Below are 17,440 nucleotides of genomic sequence, written 5' to 3' on the forward strand. Positions count from 1 at the left end.
TTTATGTATAATCTGTTATATCAATCTTTGGTTTTAAACCCTGGTAAACACCTACCAGAGGCATTACTATCATACAGCAATTAAGAAACAGTGTAAAGTCTATTGTATAAACAGACACAATGATTAAATGATCAATTGAACAGGGCTTTAACCCCCCCCATGAACAAAAACAGAAACAATAAGGTGGTATGCTGAATCAGGGATCATAATGGCAGAGGCAGCTTTGAAGTATACCTGTCATGGCAAAAAAAAAATAATAGAAAATATAGAATACCATAACTGACCTAGCAAATGCTTGTTGCCTGTTGTATTTGGCTTACATTCTTTTTTTAAACACTGTACTGGTCATAGTTTAAAATTCTAAATGTACTGGAGCCAAAACATCTGACTGACAACCAGTCAGCTAGCATATTTAGAAGAGATCAATTATGTCACCCTGCATATTTCTTTTACAACAGGTTTCCTTTATAAGCGGTTTAGTAAAAACACTTCTGAAGACTGGTAAATAGTCTTCCATCTGGCTGAAGGTAAACCATTTATAAAATATGTTTTGAGGTAGGTGCTAGTACACTTCAGTAGATAACCTAAACGTCTACCTTTAAGAGCCCTGCATCTGCTGCATTTCCCTGAACTTGTTTTTACCTATGTCTGTCTGTAGGTGAGGTCTAATTATGTTTTGCCATACAGAGAAGGTGAAATGTGGAAAAAAACGACCTGTCTACACTAAATTCATTGTTCTTTATCATAACGCAGGAAAAGAAAGCACAAAATAATCCTTGAACTTATAGCTAATCAACATACAGGTGCTTCAGACTGGCACCTAGGATGATAAATTTATTCAGCACAATAAAATTTAGTAGTGACTAACATGTCAATACTAATCTTTGTTCTGTGTGGTGGTTAGAGTAAAAGAAAATATAATATCACAGAATATTGGCAAGGCAATAGTTAAAACCAGTGAAGGTATTGTGTTATTCTCTAATAATTGAATTTTATGCCTCTCTGCTGCAGCTTATAAACAACATCTCTTCTGTGCAGGAACAACTGCTGTCCAGAACGGGAGCGGCCAAGCGAGGAGACAGCAAGTGTCTGGATTTCCCATAAGCCTTTGCAAGAACAAATTACAACATCTCATGCACCCCTTTACTCCCCCAACTCTCTCTCTAGTCGTGAAGCAATTACAGTCAAGGAATAGCAGAGACAGTTGCAAAAGCATTACGGATAATAAGCTTTCATAAAGTCTATCACCTAATAGGTTACCAAGAAATTTGGATAGTGTAATGCTAGGTTCTGCACATGTACAGTGCACAGAATTGCCATCCAAAAAACAGATGTAGGTAAACACTGGTGAAATAGATAATTACACATTTTATACATGAAAACAAATTAGTGAAAACATTTATTACAATGATCAAAAAGAAAAAAAATCACAAAAGTACTGCATGTTTTATTTTCTCCAAGCAACAGAAAGAAGAATGCAAATCATTCTGCACCACAAGTATATTTCTATACACACACACATACATACATTATATATATATATATATATATATATCATATCTATCATGTCCGTTAAAGTAGAAAAGATGTCTGATATTCCCTAGAAACCCTTGTTTGGTACACGAATGTGGAAATCCCAGAAGCCAGATAGCTAATGTGCCTTATAAGAAATAACTAACTTACACTTGCAGATTATCATTTCCCTTAATCTATTTGCTCTATGAAAACAACAAAGAGGGTGAAGATCTTTGACTGGGAATTTCATTTCGTGTTTGGGTCCAGCGCCACACCAGTAAATCTGCTCCAGCTAACCGTTGTGATTCAGTGCGAAGACGGGATTCATTGTTTTCAACAAACTGCACAGCCCGATCCCAGATTTTTTTTAAACGTTTCCTAGACAGAATAATAGAAAAACATTTTTTAAAAAAATATTTTAAGTAATTTGTCCTTGCCTACTGCAAACTATACCTGTGCTACCCTTTATATTTTGTTATATATTGTACATACGTTTATTATTTGATCATTAAGGCTTAGGCAATGACAGGTTTGTGTTACATTTTTCATGATTTGTAGATTTATTTTATAAAGACATGTATGTGGCTAGTCCTATTGATAAACTGACAGAATTGTAAAAATCCTGTTTCTGGAATAATTTGTATTTATACATGGGTATAACAATATTTGCTGATTATATGTGCTGGCTGTAAATCATGCTCAGTAATGCTGCAGGGTGACTTTATTGCTGATCCTTTTGTCTAGCTGTAATTTTTTTAAGGCAGGCAGACTCTGCAAGCTTAAAATTACCTTAAACACGCAGAATGCCCCTAGAAGCCACAGAACAAGACTTTTTATTTTTTGCCTAAGCTTTTGGTTGGATGAAGGTGTTCAAATATAAGAGCATTATTTTCTTTATTTGTGATAAGAAAGAGGGCACAATAAAGTCCACTTACCTGTCCTGAGGGATTATAAGTGTATCTCTGACATGCAAGATACTAATAAATGGGTCTAGTTCGAGTCCTTGCTGATAGTCTTTGTAGTGATGTTTAACGACATCTTTAAAAATAAAACAAAAAGAGAAGCACAAGAGACATCAAGTATCCACTGACTTCTCAAGTTTGATTCATTAACGAGATATGACATATACCAATGATTTTCTCGACCATGGCATACATCTGTTTTTCCTCCTCTTCTAACTTCCTCCAGTGATAGCGCAAGTAGATCAAAAATAGCCAGAGAACAAAGACACCTGGTGGAAGACAAAACACTGGTGACGTAAAATCATTACCAGTAGACTCTAAACAATGCATTATTGGAAGTAAAGTGTTTGTGCAGCCCAAAAACATAAAAATATACTTACCATTTTTCCCCAAGTCCTCAGACCAGGTTCAGTGAGGTTGCAAGTCATCTCTCATAGATGGGGGATCCTAAATGTTGCAACTATGATGTGCCATACAGGGCAGGATTTTTACCTAAATTTACCTACATTTTTACCTTTAGCTTTCATGACCTAAACTTACCACTGAGAAATACTAAAAATGCATGTAGATCCTGGCCCTGAAATATAGCATGCAATATAGCAAAGGCTTGATGCCCTAGGCTCAGAAAAAGTGGGTTGAATAACACCAGGAATTAATTCACTCAGAAGAGAATTGGCAGCTGGAAGCCAGAGCAATGACTTTGTTGGGGACATGTAGCATGCCAGCTGTGCTAGCTACACAGCCAATCATGTATCCTTAAGCCACATTTAGTTGTATTAGAACTTCTATGAGAAGGTTAATGTCTGATTACCTACAGTGCATCAAAACATAGGTGTGAAACCCTTAGGTTTTTTTCTTCAGCCACAGCCTGCGTAGAAAAGCTAGCAGCTGCAGAGTGAAACCTTTGAAGAGCTATATAGGAGACACAGTTACCACACAGAATACACATTCCTGAACACTTCCATAATACACCAAACAAGCAATTTACAGAATACTTACAGATTCCTACTTGGGCTTTAAATGAAATTTTGGGTATAATGTGCACGGCATTGTAAAATATGAACATTAACGGAGCCTGTGGTATAGCTATATGGCAGCAAATTGCCACCTGGCAAAGGTTTTTAGTTAGAGTATTTTTCAACCCGAATATCAAAATGAATCATCATGAATTATATGATTTTATGTAGTTTGTCTTTTATTTGGCTAAATCTTACCTGGTGAGCCTGCCAATCACAGTGTTTCGTGTAAGAATGCTTACCTACTACTTTGCAATCTAGCAGTCTCACGGCCTCTCCCTGGCTTGCTTGGAAAACAGGCAACCAATGTGAAGCTCAGCATACCTGTAGTGTCCTTGTTGTCAACATGCACCATGCTGCATCAGTGTCACTTTCCACCCACAGAAGTTGGCAGGGTGGTAAAGGATGTTTGCATTTACTCCCCGATTAAGGGCTTTTATGGTGTAGTCCCTGACAGTGAAGGAACTGGTTTGTACATAATGAAGAAAGCCCTGTGATGTTACCAGACTAAAGAATACTCAAATGGAAAAACCATTTTGTAAATGCTCTTTTCAACCATTTATAGATGGAAAGTGCAATTTACATCTGCTACATCATCAAACAAAGTGTGTTTATGTGTATTATTGCCCCTACCTATAAAAAACTGCAACTGTCTTTTTTCATGCAAATGTTTTGTTTTTTTTACCTCAGACTGCTAAAAACACAATGCAGTCCCATGCATTCACTGCCAAAACAGACATTAGTGTTAAAGAGAAATACATCATCTGCGGGAATTTATGTTCAGGAGCCCTAGGTAGTAGTTTCCATTTTTACCTCCCAGTCCCCCGCGTCATGTGATCAAAATATCATCAATAAGCACTCATTTCCACAGAAAGTGGCTGTGCAAACAGCAGTATCCCAGGAAGAAGCAATTTCCTTCAGTCAAGCAAGGGGAAGGAGTCTCAAGCTCTACAAATATTCCCAGTGCTATTCTAAGCCTAATATCAAAGTTTAGGCCAAAATAAATCTGTGGGATAAATATGAACAGGCAGGCCACTGTACATAGCAGTATAGCAGTACTTTAACATAGAGGAGATAATGATACCACTGAGTAGTACATACTGAGTTCATCACAGTAGTACATACTGAGTTCATCACATCACAGGAGTTCTTTTATAGCAATGTTGCCAATCAAGATTGGCAAAGCCCTAAACCTAAGCAAAACACCAAATGAAGCAGCATGACATGCTAAGAGGTGTTGTCCTTTGGTCACATACACCATTAAAATTTAAACAAAAAGAGCTAGCCAACAGATTTCATCAAACCCAGGGTCACCAGACTGAAAAAGGGCCAAAAGAAACAACTGCAAATATAGTGGAGCGTTTCCTACCAAAAAGGGCCAGGAAAAGATTGGAAATAGCAGTGAAAAGCGCATTAGTCAATCGGCAAGTAATTCCAAGACGTGGTCGTGAAGATTCAACACAGGCAACAAGGGACCTTAAGGAGACAATCTCACCATCTTCACCTTTTGCCCTAAAAGAAGAACAAAAATTAAGACAAAAGAGGCTATCATTTAATACAATGTCAAAAGGTAGTTTCTAACATTACAAGAATATTTAGAGTGTATACATATTAGCAGATGTTTGAAGTTTTACTCACCATATGCCTAAATGTTCACCCGTATCCAGCAACCATTGTAAAGCAGAATCAAATTTTTCTGATGCATGGTCACTAGAATTCTTCAAAAAGTATAAAAAAAAAATATATATATTTATTTCATTAAGTCTTTAAAGCTCAATGACTAAAGACACTGTGACAAAACACATGGGCACTTACTAATATATGTTCTTTTGCTCTCTTAATTGGTATGCACTTGCTACTCAGACCAGACGGGTTTCCACACTCAAAGCTACCTAATTTAGGAATGAAAAAAGATTTAGAGCTACATGGAGATAGTGCTTATAAAATCTGTTGGCTATAGATGTCAGATCATTAGAATCATCTATGGCCTAATAGCTCTCAAAGAAAGTGAAGATTAGAAGCAAACTCCCACCGACGTAAGTATTACACATATTCATTTAAAGGCAGGTTTGTCTAAACTTTCTTTTTGTAGTGACACTGTTGATTAACAGGATTATTCTAATTATGCTACTGAAGTCTCCATAATGAAACTAGTGTTTAGGATTATTATGTATTTTTTGAGTTTCAGTATATTGGGACTTTTAGAAGGCCTCCTTTACCAGTTGCTTTCAGTTTTAAATAAGAATGTTCTTATATATATATATATATATATATATATATATATATAAATATATATATATATATATTTATTATATGTTAAAATCATGTTGCATATCTCAAATGAAAGATTACCAAGTCTGACTTCCCTTGACACTCCCAGTAGTGAGATAACAAACACAAAAAAAGCGAGAGTGTAAAGGTCAGCACTGACTATCTTTTCAGCTTACTGTGTCCCCATAATATATGTGGGTCAGTACGGCAAACATTATTCCTCTGCTGAAAAGTTTTTTTGGCATCAGGACATTACTTCTTGTGTATGTTATTGTTTGAATCAGAAAGGCATTGAAAGTGTCCGCACACATGTTTTTGGTAGATCAATACAGTATTGATTTTGTCTCAGAGTCAAGGTTTCCGACATTACAACTAAGGATAAGCATATAGATTCTGTCTTTAATAAAAAGGTAAGAGGGTTGGGAAGCATCAATCACATTAGTTGGGGGAGGGTTTACAAGTAGGCTGCCCTGGGGAGAAAAACAAAAAATGTGAAATTTAGGCCCTGGATATTATCAGCAGAAAGAACCAGTAAAAACTGTGAGGGCGCAATGAGATCTACAGTCCTGGGATCCTGCAGATTTTGAAGAAAAAGTTCTACTGAAGAAAGAAAAGTAATGGCTGCACTAAAATATACTTATTTTACTTCAGGTATGCCTTTTTACAAATGTTATTAATGACAAGCATACTTCATGTGAGTAATGGCTTTTCTTGATCACCAGGTTTTAATTCCAATAAAAAAAGAGTTTTGAGTTTGACAGACTTCGCTTTGGTTTTGTTACTACCCACTCAAGACTTAAATATAAAGAGCAACAAAGCCGAGTTATATCAATGAGCATGGCCTGTTAGTTCAAAATATAGGTGCAAGAAAATAATGACTGTCAAACTATACTTTCTATTTGCAACAAAAGAGAATTAAACACTCACCAGCCTCTAAGGAAAGAAAATGATATAGCTCTGAAAGGATTTGAAGAATGATTTGCTTTTGCATGGCTTGGCAATACTGAATAAAAACAGAAAGGCAATTGAGACAAAAACCTGAAAGGCAATTAAACCATTTACATGCAGAATATTAGCATATAACACAACATGACAAGAGGACATTGGACCATCCTCAAACATCTAAAAATACCTAACGGAAAAAAATGAAAAATGTATAGTAAACAGCTCCAAAAGGATTTTACAACATATAAATATATATAATATATATATAAATTTAGAAGGCAACACTGTAATTCTATTTAGATAACACCAGAATGCAGTATAGTTTTTTAAGATATAGATTAGATAATGCAAAATCCAACATTGTTTTGTAGTAGACAGGTAGCAAAAATTACAGACGCATACAAATTGTAAATTTATTTAAAAAACGGTGAAAAAAATATTACCTTATCATCTTTGCCATCACAGTCAGGAGGAATAAGTTTAACTGTAAAATAAAAGAATTTTAGAACAGATTCATATATTTTAAAAATAATTTGAGTTTAGCCTGTTATTTTGGCAAACAGTAAAATCAGCTTTAAAAAATAAATATATATATATATATATATATATATATATATATATATATATATATATATATACACATATATATACAAAATCACCTGGCTACTGCAAACTTGCATTGCAGTAACTGCTATGTGCCATTTCTCAGGGTGGTTTTCCTAAAAGTGTCCTAGATTGATAACCTTTTACCAGACAAGAAGTGAAAAAATCTTTCCAAAGGAGCCCCCAACTGCAGTGAAACTTGGCAGGAGTTCGAATCCTTCACCATTGTAGCCTAAATTTTGAAAAAAAGTTTTGGTTTTAGATACACTTTGGGCTCTGTTTAAAAATAGGTAATCTGATATTCCCTCAAGCATTCCCTGGTGGGAAATTAACTACTGCCATTGAAACACATAGACCTGAAAGACTCCCATGAGGGAATGTTTGAGGAACGTCTGAATCCTCTTCATGCAGGAATTCTAAGAAATGTAGTCTGGCATATATTATTCTTTCTACATTGGGCATAACATGATTGCATCTGTTTGCCCTCACTCTGGTTGAATTCTAGATAATAAGAAATTTAGTGCACAAGCTCATTTGTTGTGTTGCAAAGAGAGACTTTGCACAATCAGTACAATCAAAGCAATACATGGAACACTCATGAATCCTTTATGAATGCAGAACAGATAACTATGTGTCATGAGCATTCACAAAATGTAACATCTGCTTATTTTCCTGTAAGTGGATGGGACCTTCTACTCTAATTTTGGAAACAAAATGAACCATACAGTAACAATCACTACAAGTAATGTTACAGAATAAATATCAGAAAAGTCCCTCATTACATTGTAATTCCTATATGAGTTTGAAGACCACAGTAGGTTTTTCTGATGTTTACATTCTGTAAAGTATTTTAACCTTCCAGCATTCATTATAGCCATTATAATAATAACAAAAAAGAGTACAAGTTCTTCTGCAATCTGCATGCTAGAGTTCAAGAGATTCTGAAAGCATTTAAAATAAGTGGACCTAAACTGAAATGAGAAGCTGAGAAGCCAGCACCTTGAAAAGCAAGTCAGTAACAGCAGCCCCAATCCTTAAATCCTAACAAATTTAAAGTCATATGAAAATGCTTTGTTCTGTAAAAATAGGCTGATTTAGGCTGTATCAATAGATGGTCATGTGACTAAAACCTACTCAACAGTCATGTGATCTTTGATAAACAGGAGCAACCTAAATCTAAATTGTGACCAATCCCTAAAACAAGATCATGTGCCTAGTAGCGGGAAAACAAAACAGCATTTTTTTTCTTGGATAGGTGTGGGTTTTAGTGAAAACCAATAATATTTATACTCACAAGACTGTTAACAGATTTAAAGGAGCCAAACACTGCTTTGGTAAAATAAGATTATGGCATAAGAGTGATATGTGTGTGTTAGGTAATTATTGGCAAGTTTGATAGGATATTTTTAGAAACAGTAGCCAAATATTGTTTCCAAACAGGTTGCTTTCACTAAAATATATTGTAAGCATTTTCTGTTAAACTAGTTCTTAGTGGATATCTTTAATAATATAATGATATAATTATATAACCTTAGCATATGTTTCATCCAGATACCTTTAGAAACTGGCCCTTATACAGTATTCACTGGGATGAATGGTCCTATTTTTCTTTGCTCATTTCAAGCTGTACAGTAAACGGTAAGGAAAGAAAATTCTACTCAAGGAAATAGTGAAAAAAAAAATTGATTTTGTTGCAAAATGCCCAATAAACCTCAGCAGCCAGACTTTATCCACATCCACCAATAAACTGTTGCACAATATATGTACGATTGTAGTACAAAAACAACCTGACCTGTAAATAAAAAGGAAGAAGATCACTTAATATCCTTGTCAAACACTACACAAGCAGTTGTCAATATTGGCCCTAACTGCACTACTGGATCTGATCGTTCCTGGGAAGTTTTAGAAGCAAATATAGGCTTAAAGAAAGATTGTTCAAAATGAAAGGTCTCTTTAGGCAGTTGTTTAAAGGGTCATATTGGAACCTATAGGCCAATGACAGTTTATTACAGTGTTTCTCAACCTTTTTTACATGAGGGAACCCCTTGAATTAACTTTGAGGTCTTCAGGGAACCACTGCTCTTATAACTTTATCTACAGCTCACAGTGCATTAGTATGGTGGTCTGTAGGAATAAAATCTTTTACGTTGCTGGCCATTGGGAAAGGTTGCAACCCTTACAGATAGCCAAAATAAATCATTGGTATTAAACTGCCCTGAGAGTCACAAATTGCTCCTTGTTCTTGAAACCCCTGACAACCTCTGAAGGAAGCCTGATTTATTATTTTTACTGAAATTTTTTACTACAATTTAACAGAATTGGGCAGTTTATTCTTAAAACCAGAGGGAAATTTATGGTGAAATTGATTCATATTTACAGTGTTCTCCCCAGAAATTTTTTTCAACCGGGTGGGGGGAAACTGTAGCCGGGTGGTAAAAAACGTAGACAGGGCTAGACATGGCAAACTTAAAGCTCCTGTTTATTTATGCCATAGGTATCCAGTAATCCCTGCTATTCTGTCAGTGTTCTACCTACCCCCTATACTTTACTCCAACTTTCTAATGTCTGGCTTGTTACAATGTACAAGTTTTTTCTATTTTTTGTATTATACCCCAACAGTCTAGTGCGGTGTACTTTAATCCAACTCCCTAGTGTTCCATGTTTTAATCGTGTAATACCTTGTAGTAGCGTAATATTGTGATCAATGTGGCTTAACAAACTAGGCTCAGTTCACATTGGCAGTAAAAAATGCCCCTCGAGTGACTACTTCTTGGCAACTGCTGGGCACCTGGGATTGTTAACCTGTGATAACTGCTGGGCATCTGGGATTGATAATAAACGGTAAGTGCTGGGCACCTGGGATTGGTAACCGGTGGTAAGTGCTGGGCACCTGGGATTGGTAACCGGTGATAACTGCTGGCCACCTGGGATTGGTAACAGGCGGTAAGTGCTGGGCTTTTTAGGCCTAGCAGTTTTTCAAGCAGCAGTGGTTCCTGGCCAGAGGTAAGTGAGGGGTAAATGCAGCAAATGCAACCTTACTGCCAATGTGAATTCAGCCTACCTTCAGATGTGACCTCCTAGCGCAATACCTAGGTAACACAAAGTGCATCATGCATGTGATCGCAAATGGGGGTAGGACAGACAACAGAAGGACAAAAACTTCCTGTGAAATTTATCCACCCCCAGTGTGATAGCGGTGTGTGTAAAGTCTGCTTGTCATGTTCTGCAGCCTAATAACTCATTGCATTCAATCCTTTAGATCTCCTAACTTGTTGGTTGTAATTACCTAAAAGGTTTAGGGTACACAGGGGACTCCCATAGCTACTAATAACCAAAATGGGGATTGTGAGTTTAAAAACTTGTGGCAATTGGAAGATTTGGGTTGCTGTTTTGTAAGAAAGTGCATCTAGGAGCCCAAAATAGAAAATGCAAATTAAGAACCCCCGGGGAAACTTAGATAGTAAGAAGCATTGGGGTGGCCCCCCTAAATATTTTACCTACCTTTCACCAAACTATAACTGTAATACTATACTGCCCTTTCTGCTTCTGTTTTTTGAATCCCAATTTATCTGGAATGGAAGGTGCGGAAATGTGGCAGTAATGTGTAACAGGGCAGTGCGTTTTCCATGGTAATGAAATTTTGGGGGGGGGTTGACGAAAATTTGCCCCCCCTGCTTTGTACACCCCACCATTCTAGGGAAATTGGGGTTCAAAGAAGAAAAACAGACGGGGTAACATAGTATGACAGTTATAGATTTGTGAGAGATAAGTATAAATTTAGGGGCCCTTCCCCAATGCTCATTTATATGTAAGTGGCCCTGGGGGTCCCCAATTTGCATTTTTGATTTAGGACTCCCAGGCCCACTTGCTTTTAATAATGCAAACCCAACGTTGCATTTTCACAAGATTTTACAATTCTGATCCCCATATCATGAAATTTGTAAAAGCTAGGGTGCTGAAATTGTGAATGGTGCCAACTACAAGTGTACCCTGTGCACCCTGAAAATTTCATTATGACAGAGTTTAGGGGATCTGAAGGTCTATACACAGAGAGCTGCAAGGCTGAGGAATGTGTCATGCTGCATTTACACACACTGCTCTGATGATGTCATTACACACGCCCACTGGGCGGAGACATTGTTTGCAGGATGTTACTTTTTTTTTTTTTTTTCCCCAAAAGACTCAGCACAGGGACAGCCTGTGATCTCCTCACTCCACCTGGCTCTAATCAGCTCTTATCAGCAGAGAACGGAGCGAGCAGAGCAGCCTCTCTGTTGTCCGTTCAGAGCTGCTGAAAATGTGCCGGGCGGAATAATCACAGCAGGTGGGCGGCCCGCCCCCCAAAAACGGGCTGGGGAGAACTATGTATTTAGGTTTAAAACAAAACCTGAAATTCTAGCTCACTTCTCTAAACTCAGAACAAATATGCGCATTATGAGCTCTAACTTTACTTGGTACATTCTTGCTCCTGAATCCTGAGACATTTGGGGGCTACCAAGTTTAATTCTGGCAGAAGAGGAGTAAAAGCACCATGTTCTAAGAACAAGGTAGAGTAAAATGCCTTTTGTACACTATGGAAATTTTTAAAATGTATAGAGTTTTCTTCACTCTCTCTTAGCTACAATTTTTAATATGTAGAACCACAAACTAATTTCGGGGGAACCTATACTGCCTGTGGGCCCAACAGTTGACAAACCATTACTGTCTGATGAATATTCAAAACAGGCAGAAACACAATTGATTGCTTTAGCTACAGGTTTGTTTATGCAATGTTATAATGAAGACTACACAGTGATTTTTAGATAACATATGTCATATTCAATTACTTTTCAAGTGAATAAGTAATCAAAATGATCAATCCACCATCCAACAATGTCTATCAAAACCACAAACAGCTACAAATTCTTATAAATATCCCTTCATTTTATTTAACCACCTGGACGTTTCACTGATGTCTAGATTTCTGTACCAAAAGCGGTACACAGCGGTACCAAAAGCGGTATACAGTTTTTCATGAATTTTTTTTTTTAAATTGTAGACCTGTAAGGTACAGAAATATGTCCGAACAGGGGTCTAGTAGATATCATGAATATAAAAAAAAGTTTGAAACACACAATCATGGAAAAATAAAAAATAAAAAAGGGAATTTTNAAAAAAATTAATAAAAAACACAAAAATCAGTTTAACCCCCCTAGCGTTCTAATTCTGTCAGTTTTTTGATGCCAAAAGTGATCCTATTTCTTTTGCATAGAAATTTTTGTTTATATTGTGGGCTTGTAATTCTTAGGATTAACTCCCAGGTATGATAATTATATTTATTTATTATATTATAATCATAAATTATAATATAATACATAATTAAAAAAAATAATAATTTAAAAAAATAATGAAATAATAGACAACAATGTAATCTAAAAATAAAATATAAAATTAAAAATGTACTTTTATTTTTTTTCATGTTGTGTGGTGTTTTTGTACTGTAAAAACCATTTAAAAGCAGATTACATTGTATTCTGCTTTTAAATTTCCCTCCCAGACACACCCCCCAATACATCACCACTCACATCACCCGGAAGATGACTCATCCTCCTGGGTGATGTGAGTGGGGATTTCCCTCCCTGCTCACACAGGCACACAGACGCTGGAGCTGCTCGCATCTCCAGTGAGATGCAAAGCACAATGCAAAATTTCTGCATTGTGCTTCACATCTCACTGCAGATGCCAGCAGCAATAGCAAATTTTTTATTGCTGCTGGAGGAGCTGCGGGAACCGGGTAAGTATTTTCTTTCAGTTGTAATCTGATTGTCATACAATGTATGACAATCGGATGGCAATATAACGTTTGTTAATATTTTTAAACACCTGAGAAAAGTTCGGGTTTAACACTTTTTGCAAGTGTTTTTACCCCGAACCAAGGTCGGGTTTAACGGCCAGGTGGTTAAAGTGTTTTAGGGCATTTAAACAAATTAAGAAATTCAAACATGGGTCTTTAAAAAAAAAAATAACAGTGTTGGTAGCAGATCTGTTCCATTCAGATTACAATATGTGTGACCAATATCTCTCTAAAAGCCAGTTAATGGAAGCAATTGTCACATGTTGGATTAGTCTTGAACTGAAAATTGTTTCTTCATTTAAGTATTCATATATTTAGCATATAAACTAAAAGGGCAGTTACATGAGAATATCTAGTTTAAGTATAAAAGATTAGAGAAAATATTTCACTGACAAACAGATCATTAGACTTTAAGAAAGAGGTGGTCCAGCCTCAAAATGCATTACATAACCTAACCCAGTGGAAAAAGGCCGTGTTCTTCATACTGCACACTTTTCCTGCAGGTCATTGACAGGAAGATATTAGGATAGAAATGGTCAAATTAGATTTTTCTTGCCAGCACTGCAATGCCCCCCCCCCCCACCCTTTTATAAAGCTGATGAATTGCACATCTTAAAGCGGAACTAAACTGAAAATAACATTTTAAAAAAACACTTACCCAAATCCTCCTTCGGCCAGTCTTCTTCCTTGTTCTGGCTACATCACACGTTTTCACGTGCTCAGGTGTGAGGTCCAGTGATGTAGCCTGCAGTAAAGGGGAAAAAAAACCCCGATCTCACTGCGCATGTGTGAAATCAGCATTTCTTTCCCCTTAATGTAGGAACATGCGGTTTCTGCGCATTCCCAAGAATGTATTGTGACAGCTTTTGGCGAGATATACATGGCCACCAATTGTATTCTGTCTCTATGCCCTCTTGATCAGATCTGGAATGTATGTTAAGAACAGGCATTTAGTAACAGTAAATGGCATGGAAGTTTTTTTGACATTATTTGTTGTTCGAGATATATCATAAGTCCACGGTTTAAAGGTGATGGTCTTGCAGGAAAATAGGGTAATATTGTCTACTAGGTAAATAAACTGACCTGACAAAAAAATGCAATTCTGCAGTCCATGCATTAAAAAGAGGCATGGGCCATACAAATAAGAGGCAATACAAATATTGTGCCAACATTTTGGCAACAAGGGACAACATCAAAGAAACCTACAACTAGAGTACCTAAAGCCCAGTTACTTCACTGTCGCTGCTACAGTTTTATAGTTAGTACTGGAACTGAGGGCCCAATGATGTAGTGATCCTTTGATAATTTAGGGTCTCTGTCTAATATCCAGATAGTTCCCAGCTTTTCAAAATTATGAGCGCTTACACTGCGACAGGAAAATGTACTCTCACACACACTAAAAGGGGTTTGGCTAGATTTAGGCTTAGTGAATGCAGTATCACAAAATATGTCTTAAATTAAAAAAGCTATAGGATAACAGTGTTCTCCCTAGCTCCTTTTAGCTGGGAGCACCACCCGGCAATTTTCAGTAACCACCCGGCTGTTTTTGGGTGGTTACTAATGAGTTGGATCACAATACAGGGGCTGCCACCCGCCTACAACTTCTTACCACCCGGCCTAAAAAAATTCTGGGTTAAACACTGGATAACATTCTACCTTTTACACCAATCCCCATGTTTAGGACACTGCATAAATTTAAATGATAAATTGATATGATTAGTTGATAAAACGTTTAAATATGTTCACATTAAGAGTTTTCATAAAAACAAGTGAATAAGATGGCATAATAGAAAAGTATTCAATACCTAAAAACACTTGTTTTGCTACTAAAAGAAGCTGTAAAATGTATTCAAGTCATGGAAACTCTCATCAAAAAGAACAGAGCCAGGATGCCAACTCCACAGCTTAGCTAATTTCAGCTTTCCTCTCCATTCCAACAGCTTTACTCTAGCTCGAGGCAATAAAGCCTGCTCCAAATCAGGAGATGAAACATTGCCATCTCTACTGCACTCTTGTTGGAGAATCTATCGAAGCCATGTTGGTAAAACTTGACACACTGACACAGAAACTACATGTGTTTGCAGGAATTGTTTAAAGTGGAACTCTACTTTTTAGTGGGTGGGTTCTGATATATTTAGCAAATATGTAAAAGACTTACCTGTCCTCAGGCATCATACAGCAATGACAGGCCTAGGTTCCTGTCATTGCCGCACCCTAGGAAGCCACTATTTTCCCATGTTGGATCTCCAGCTCCCCCTCGGCCATTGGATGTGCATGTGCAGAAATTACACTGTCCCTAGCAGTTGGTTCTGTTTGCAACACTACATGTAGGGCACTGGTTGTAGTTGGAGAATATCAGAAAAAAGCCACATGGAGCCAGGGCTTTTTTTTCTTTTAAACAAGAGGCATTGAATGTCTGTCTCTTTTGTCAATTACAGAAAATGCAAGGGTGCCAATAGTTTTGGCCATGGCTGCATACAAGCCTTTACATATGCTGAACAGGACACACAAGATCCGATTTGCATGCAATAGTGCTCTCGTGTGGAGGTAATAAATAATTATATACTCCATTTTGTTTTAAATACAAAAAAGAAAATAGGTCCTAAAATCAAAACCAACTTACGATCATTCTGTGGTGTACTGGAAAATATCCCACTCTTCATTATCAGAATACCAAAGAAGACGATAAGCAGGCCTACTGACAGTGCCCTCACCAGTTTTGATAAATAATATTCTATAGTTCTACTCCACTTTGGTTTAGTTGGTGCGAGGTTACAAAGACTCAGACCTGTAGAATTCCTGTAGGAACGCTGACCCTTTGCATCCCAATCACTGGGTCTTGACCAATGTCTACCTTCATCACTCCTTGACCAGCTCTTCTTTTCACCTGCTAATCTTGATCTTATTTGATCATGAGAGGCACCATAATCAGTAGTGTCCCTTGTGAATCCTTGAACCCCCAGGGAAGGGCTGACCTCATGTCCCATGAAGCTTTTTTCAAAGATCTTCCCTGTATATCTATCCCTTTCCAATGAGGTCCTGGCCTCCTGTTCCAAGCTTCCACTGTAACCAGGAACAGCCCTTGGACGTCCAAATGAAGATCTATGCCCATAATCTAGGTAGTCCCCATACTCAGCAGTCCCTCTGGATAAATTACCCCCTGCCAGTGAGGACCTATCACCCCTCCACAACCCTGTGCCCCCCACGTGGGAAGTTGATGCAACACTTTTACCATCCAGATAAAACCTATCTTGTCCTCCTTCCAAAGTCCTGCTTCCCCCATAGCTCCTTCTTTCAAAATTGTTGCTAAATCGAGAGGACACGTTGGCCCTGTGCGATACCAAATTCTCCTCTTCATCTTCCCAATCCCCCCCATCGTCTTCTACAGGTTCGCTGCCCCTACGTCTCCTATTCTCCTGGCTTTTCCATATCCTTTCGCTTTCCTTGGAGGTTTTCTGACTTTTTGCATTCTCTGCTTTTAAGTTTTGAAGCTTTTTTTTATACAACCCTCGGGTACTGTCAGTAATCGGCCCCGGCGATAAACCTAATTTTTGCAATTCTTTCCGGAGCTGAGCGTCCGACATTTTTTTGGTGGTTGCCATGACGTCACACTCCCACCTCTCGCGTCCTCAACGCCATGTTGGTAAAGGGCAGATAGATGGGCGGAAGCTGCGCCAAAGCCGAGAGCGGCCATATTTGTATTGCAATAGCAGGGACATGAATGGGAATAGAATAAACTTCAGCTAGCTAGTATTATTTGTTATGCAAATGTAAGTAGACCGCGTTACTAATTAGTAATGATAAATATTTGAACATATCTATTACTCAATGTCCCTTTTTTGGAGCTGAATCCCTCTGTCCCCCTTTTTCCCCAACTGTTTTATTTTACTACCAAAAGTGTTATGTTTTGTTAAACCCTTCTGCCAAATATGCCAAATATTTGCATCTGTAAAGCCAATAAAGTATAAGAGAAATGGTATAGTTTAAAAAAAACACGTGATTATCCAATCATTTTTATGTGTGTGTGAATTTTTTCTAGTTCACACAATTGGGTTTGTTGCAGAGGCATTTCCTTTGTCTGCAAATTTTGTAATACATACACTCCCATCTCAGAAATGTAGTCCTTCTTGTTGACTGGAGCAGATAAAGTCCAGTGATTAGAGGGGAGCCTAGTCATGCGATCTGTCAAAGTCACATGTATGATTCTCCTTAAATCAGTGACCTGTGTTTTGTTCCATTCAACAAAGAAAGCTCCTTACATGCACTTGGAAAACACAGTGGGTTGTAGAATTGTT

At 37.4% G+C, this 17,440-nt stretch overlaps 1 protein-coding gene across 1 annotated transcript; it reads right to left on the bottom strand.

The window, feature by feature from the left end:
- Positions 1-1,427: 1,427 nt before the first annotated feature.
- On the bottom strand, positions 1,428-16,779 carry LEMD2 (LEM domain nuclear envelope protein 2). Its single transcript, XM_072422589.1, has 9 exons — positions 15,769-16,779; positions 7,153-7,193; positions 6,692-6,767; positions 5,309-5,385; positions 5,132-5,211; positions 4,863-5,005; positions 2,645-2,746; positions 2,451-2,553; positions 1,428-1,893 (listed from the first exon to the last, which is right to left on the bottom strand). The coding sequence occupies exons 1-9, from the start codon at positions 16,745-16,747 to the stop codon at positions 1,719-1,721; spliced, it is 1,776 nt and encodes a 591-aa protein (XP_072278690.1). The 5' UTR covers positions 16,748-16,779; the 3' UTR covers positions 1,428-1,718.
- Between the last annotated feature and the right edge of the window lie 661 nt (positions 16,780-17,440).

Source organism: Pyxicephalus adspersus, chromosome 1 (assembly GCF_032062135.1).
Source record: "Pyxicephalus adspersus chromosome 1, UCB_Pads_2.0, whole genome shotgun sequence".
NCBI lineage: Eukaryota > Metazoa > Chordata > Amphibia > Anura > Pyxicephalidae > Pyxicephalus > Pyxicephalus adspersus.

Coding starts and splice junctions, on each gene's coding strand:
- LEMD2 (XM_072422589.1), bottom strand. CDS start 16,747: ATGGCAACCACCAAAAAAATGTCGGACGCTCAGCTCCGGAAAGAATTG. Junction 6,768..7,152: donor GTGATGGCAAAGATGATAAG/GTAATATTTTTT, acceptor GTTTTTATTCAG/TATTGCCAAGCCATGCAAAA. Junction 5,006..5,131: donor GGTGAACATTTAGGCATATG/GTGAGTAAAACT, acceptor TTCTTCTTTTAG/GGCAAAAGGTGAAGATGGTG.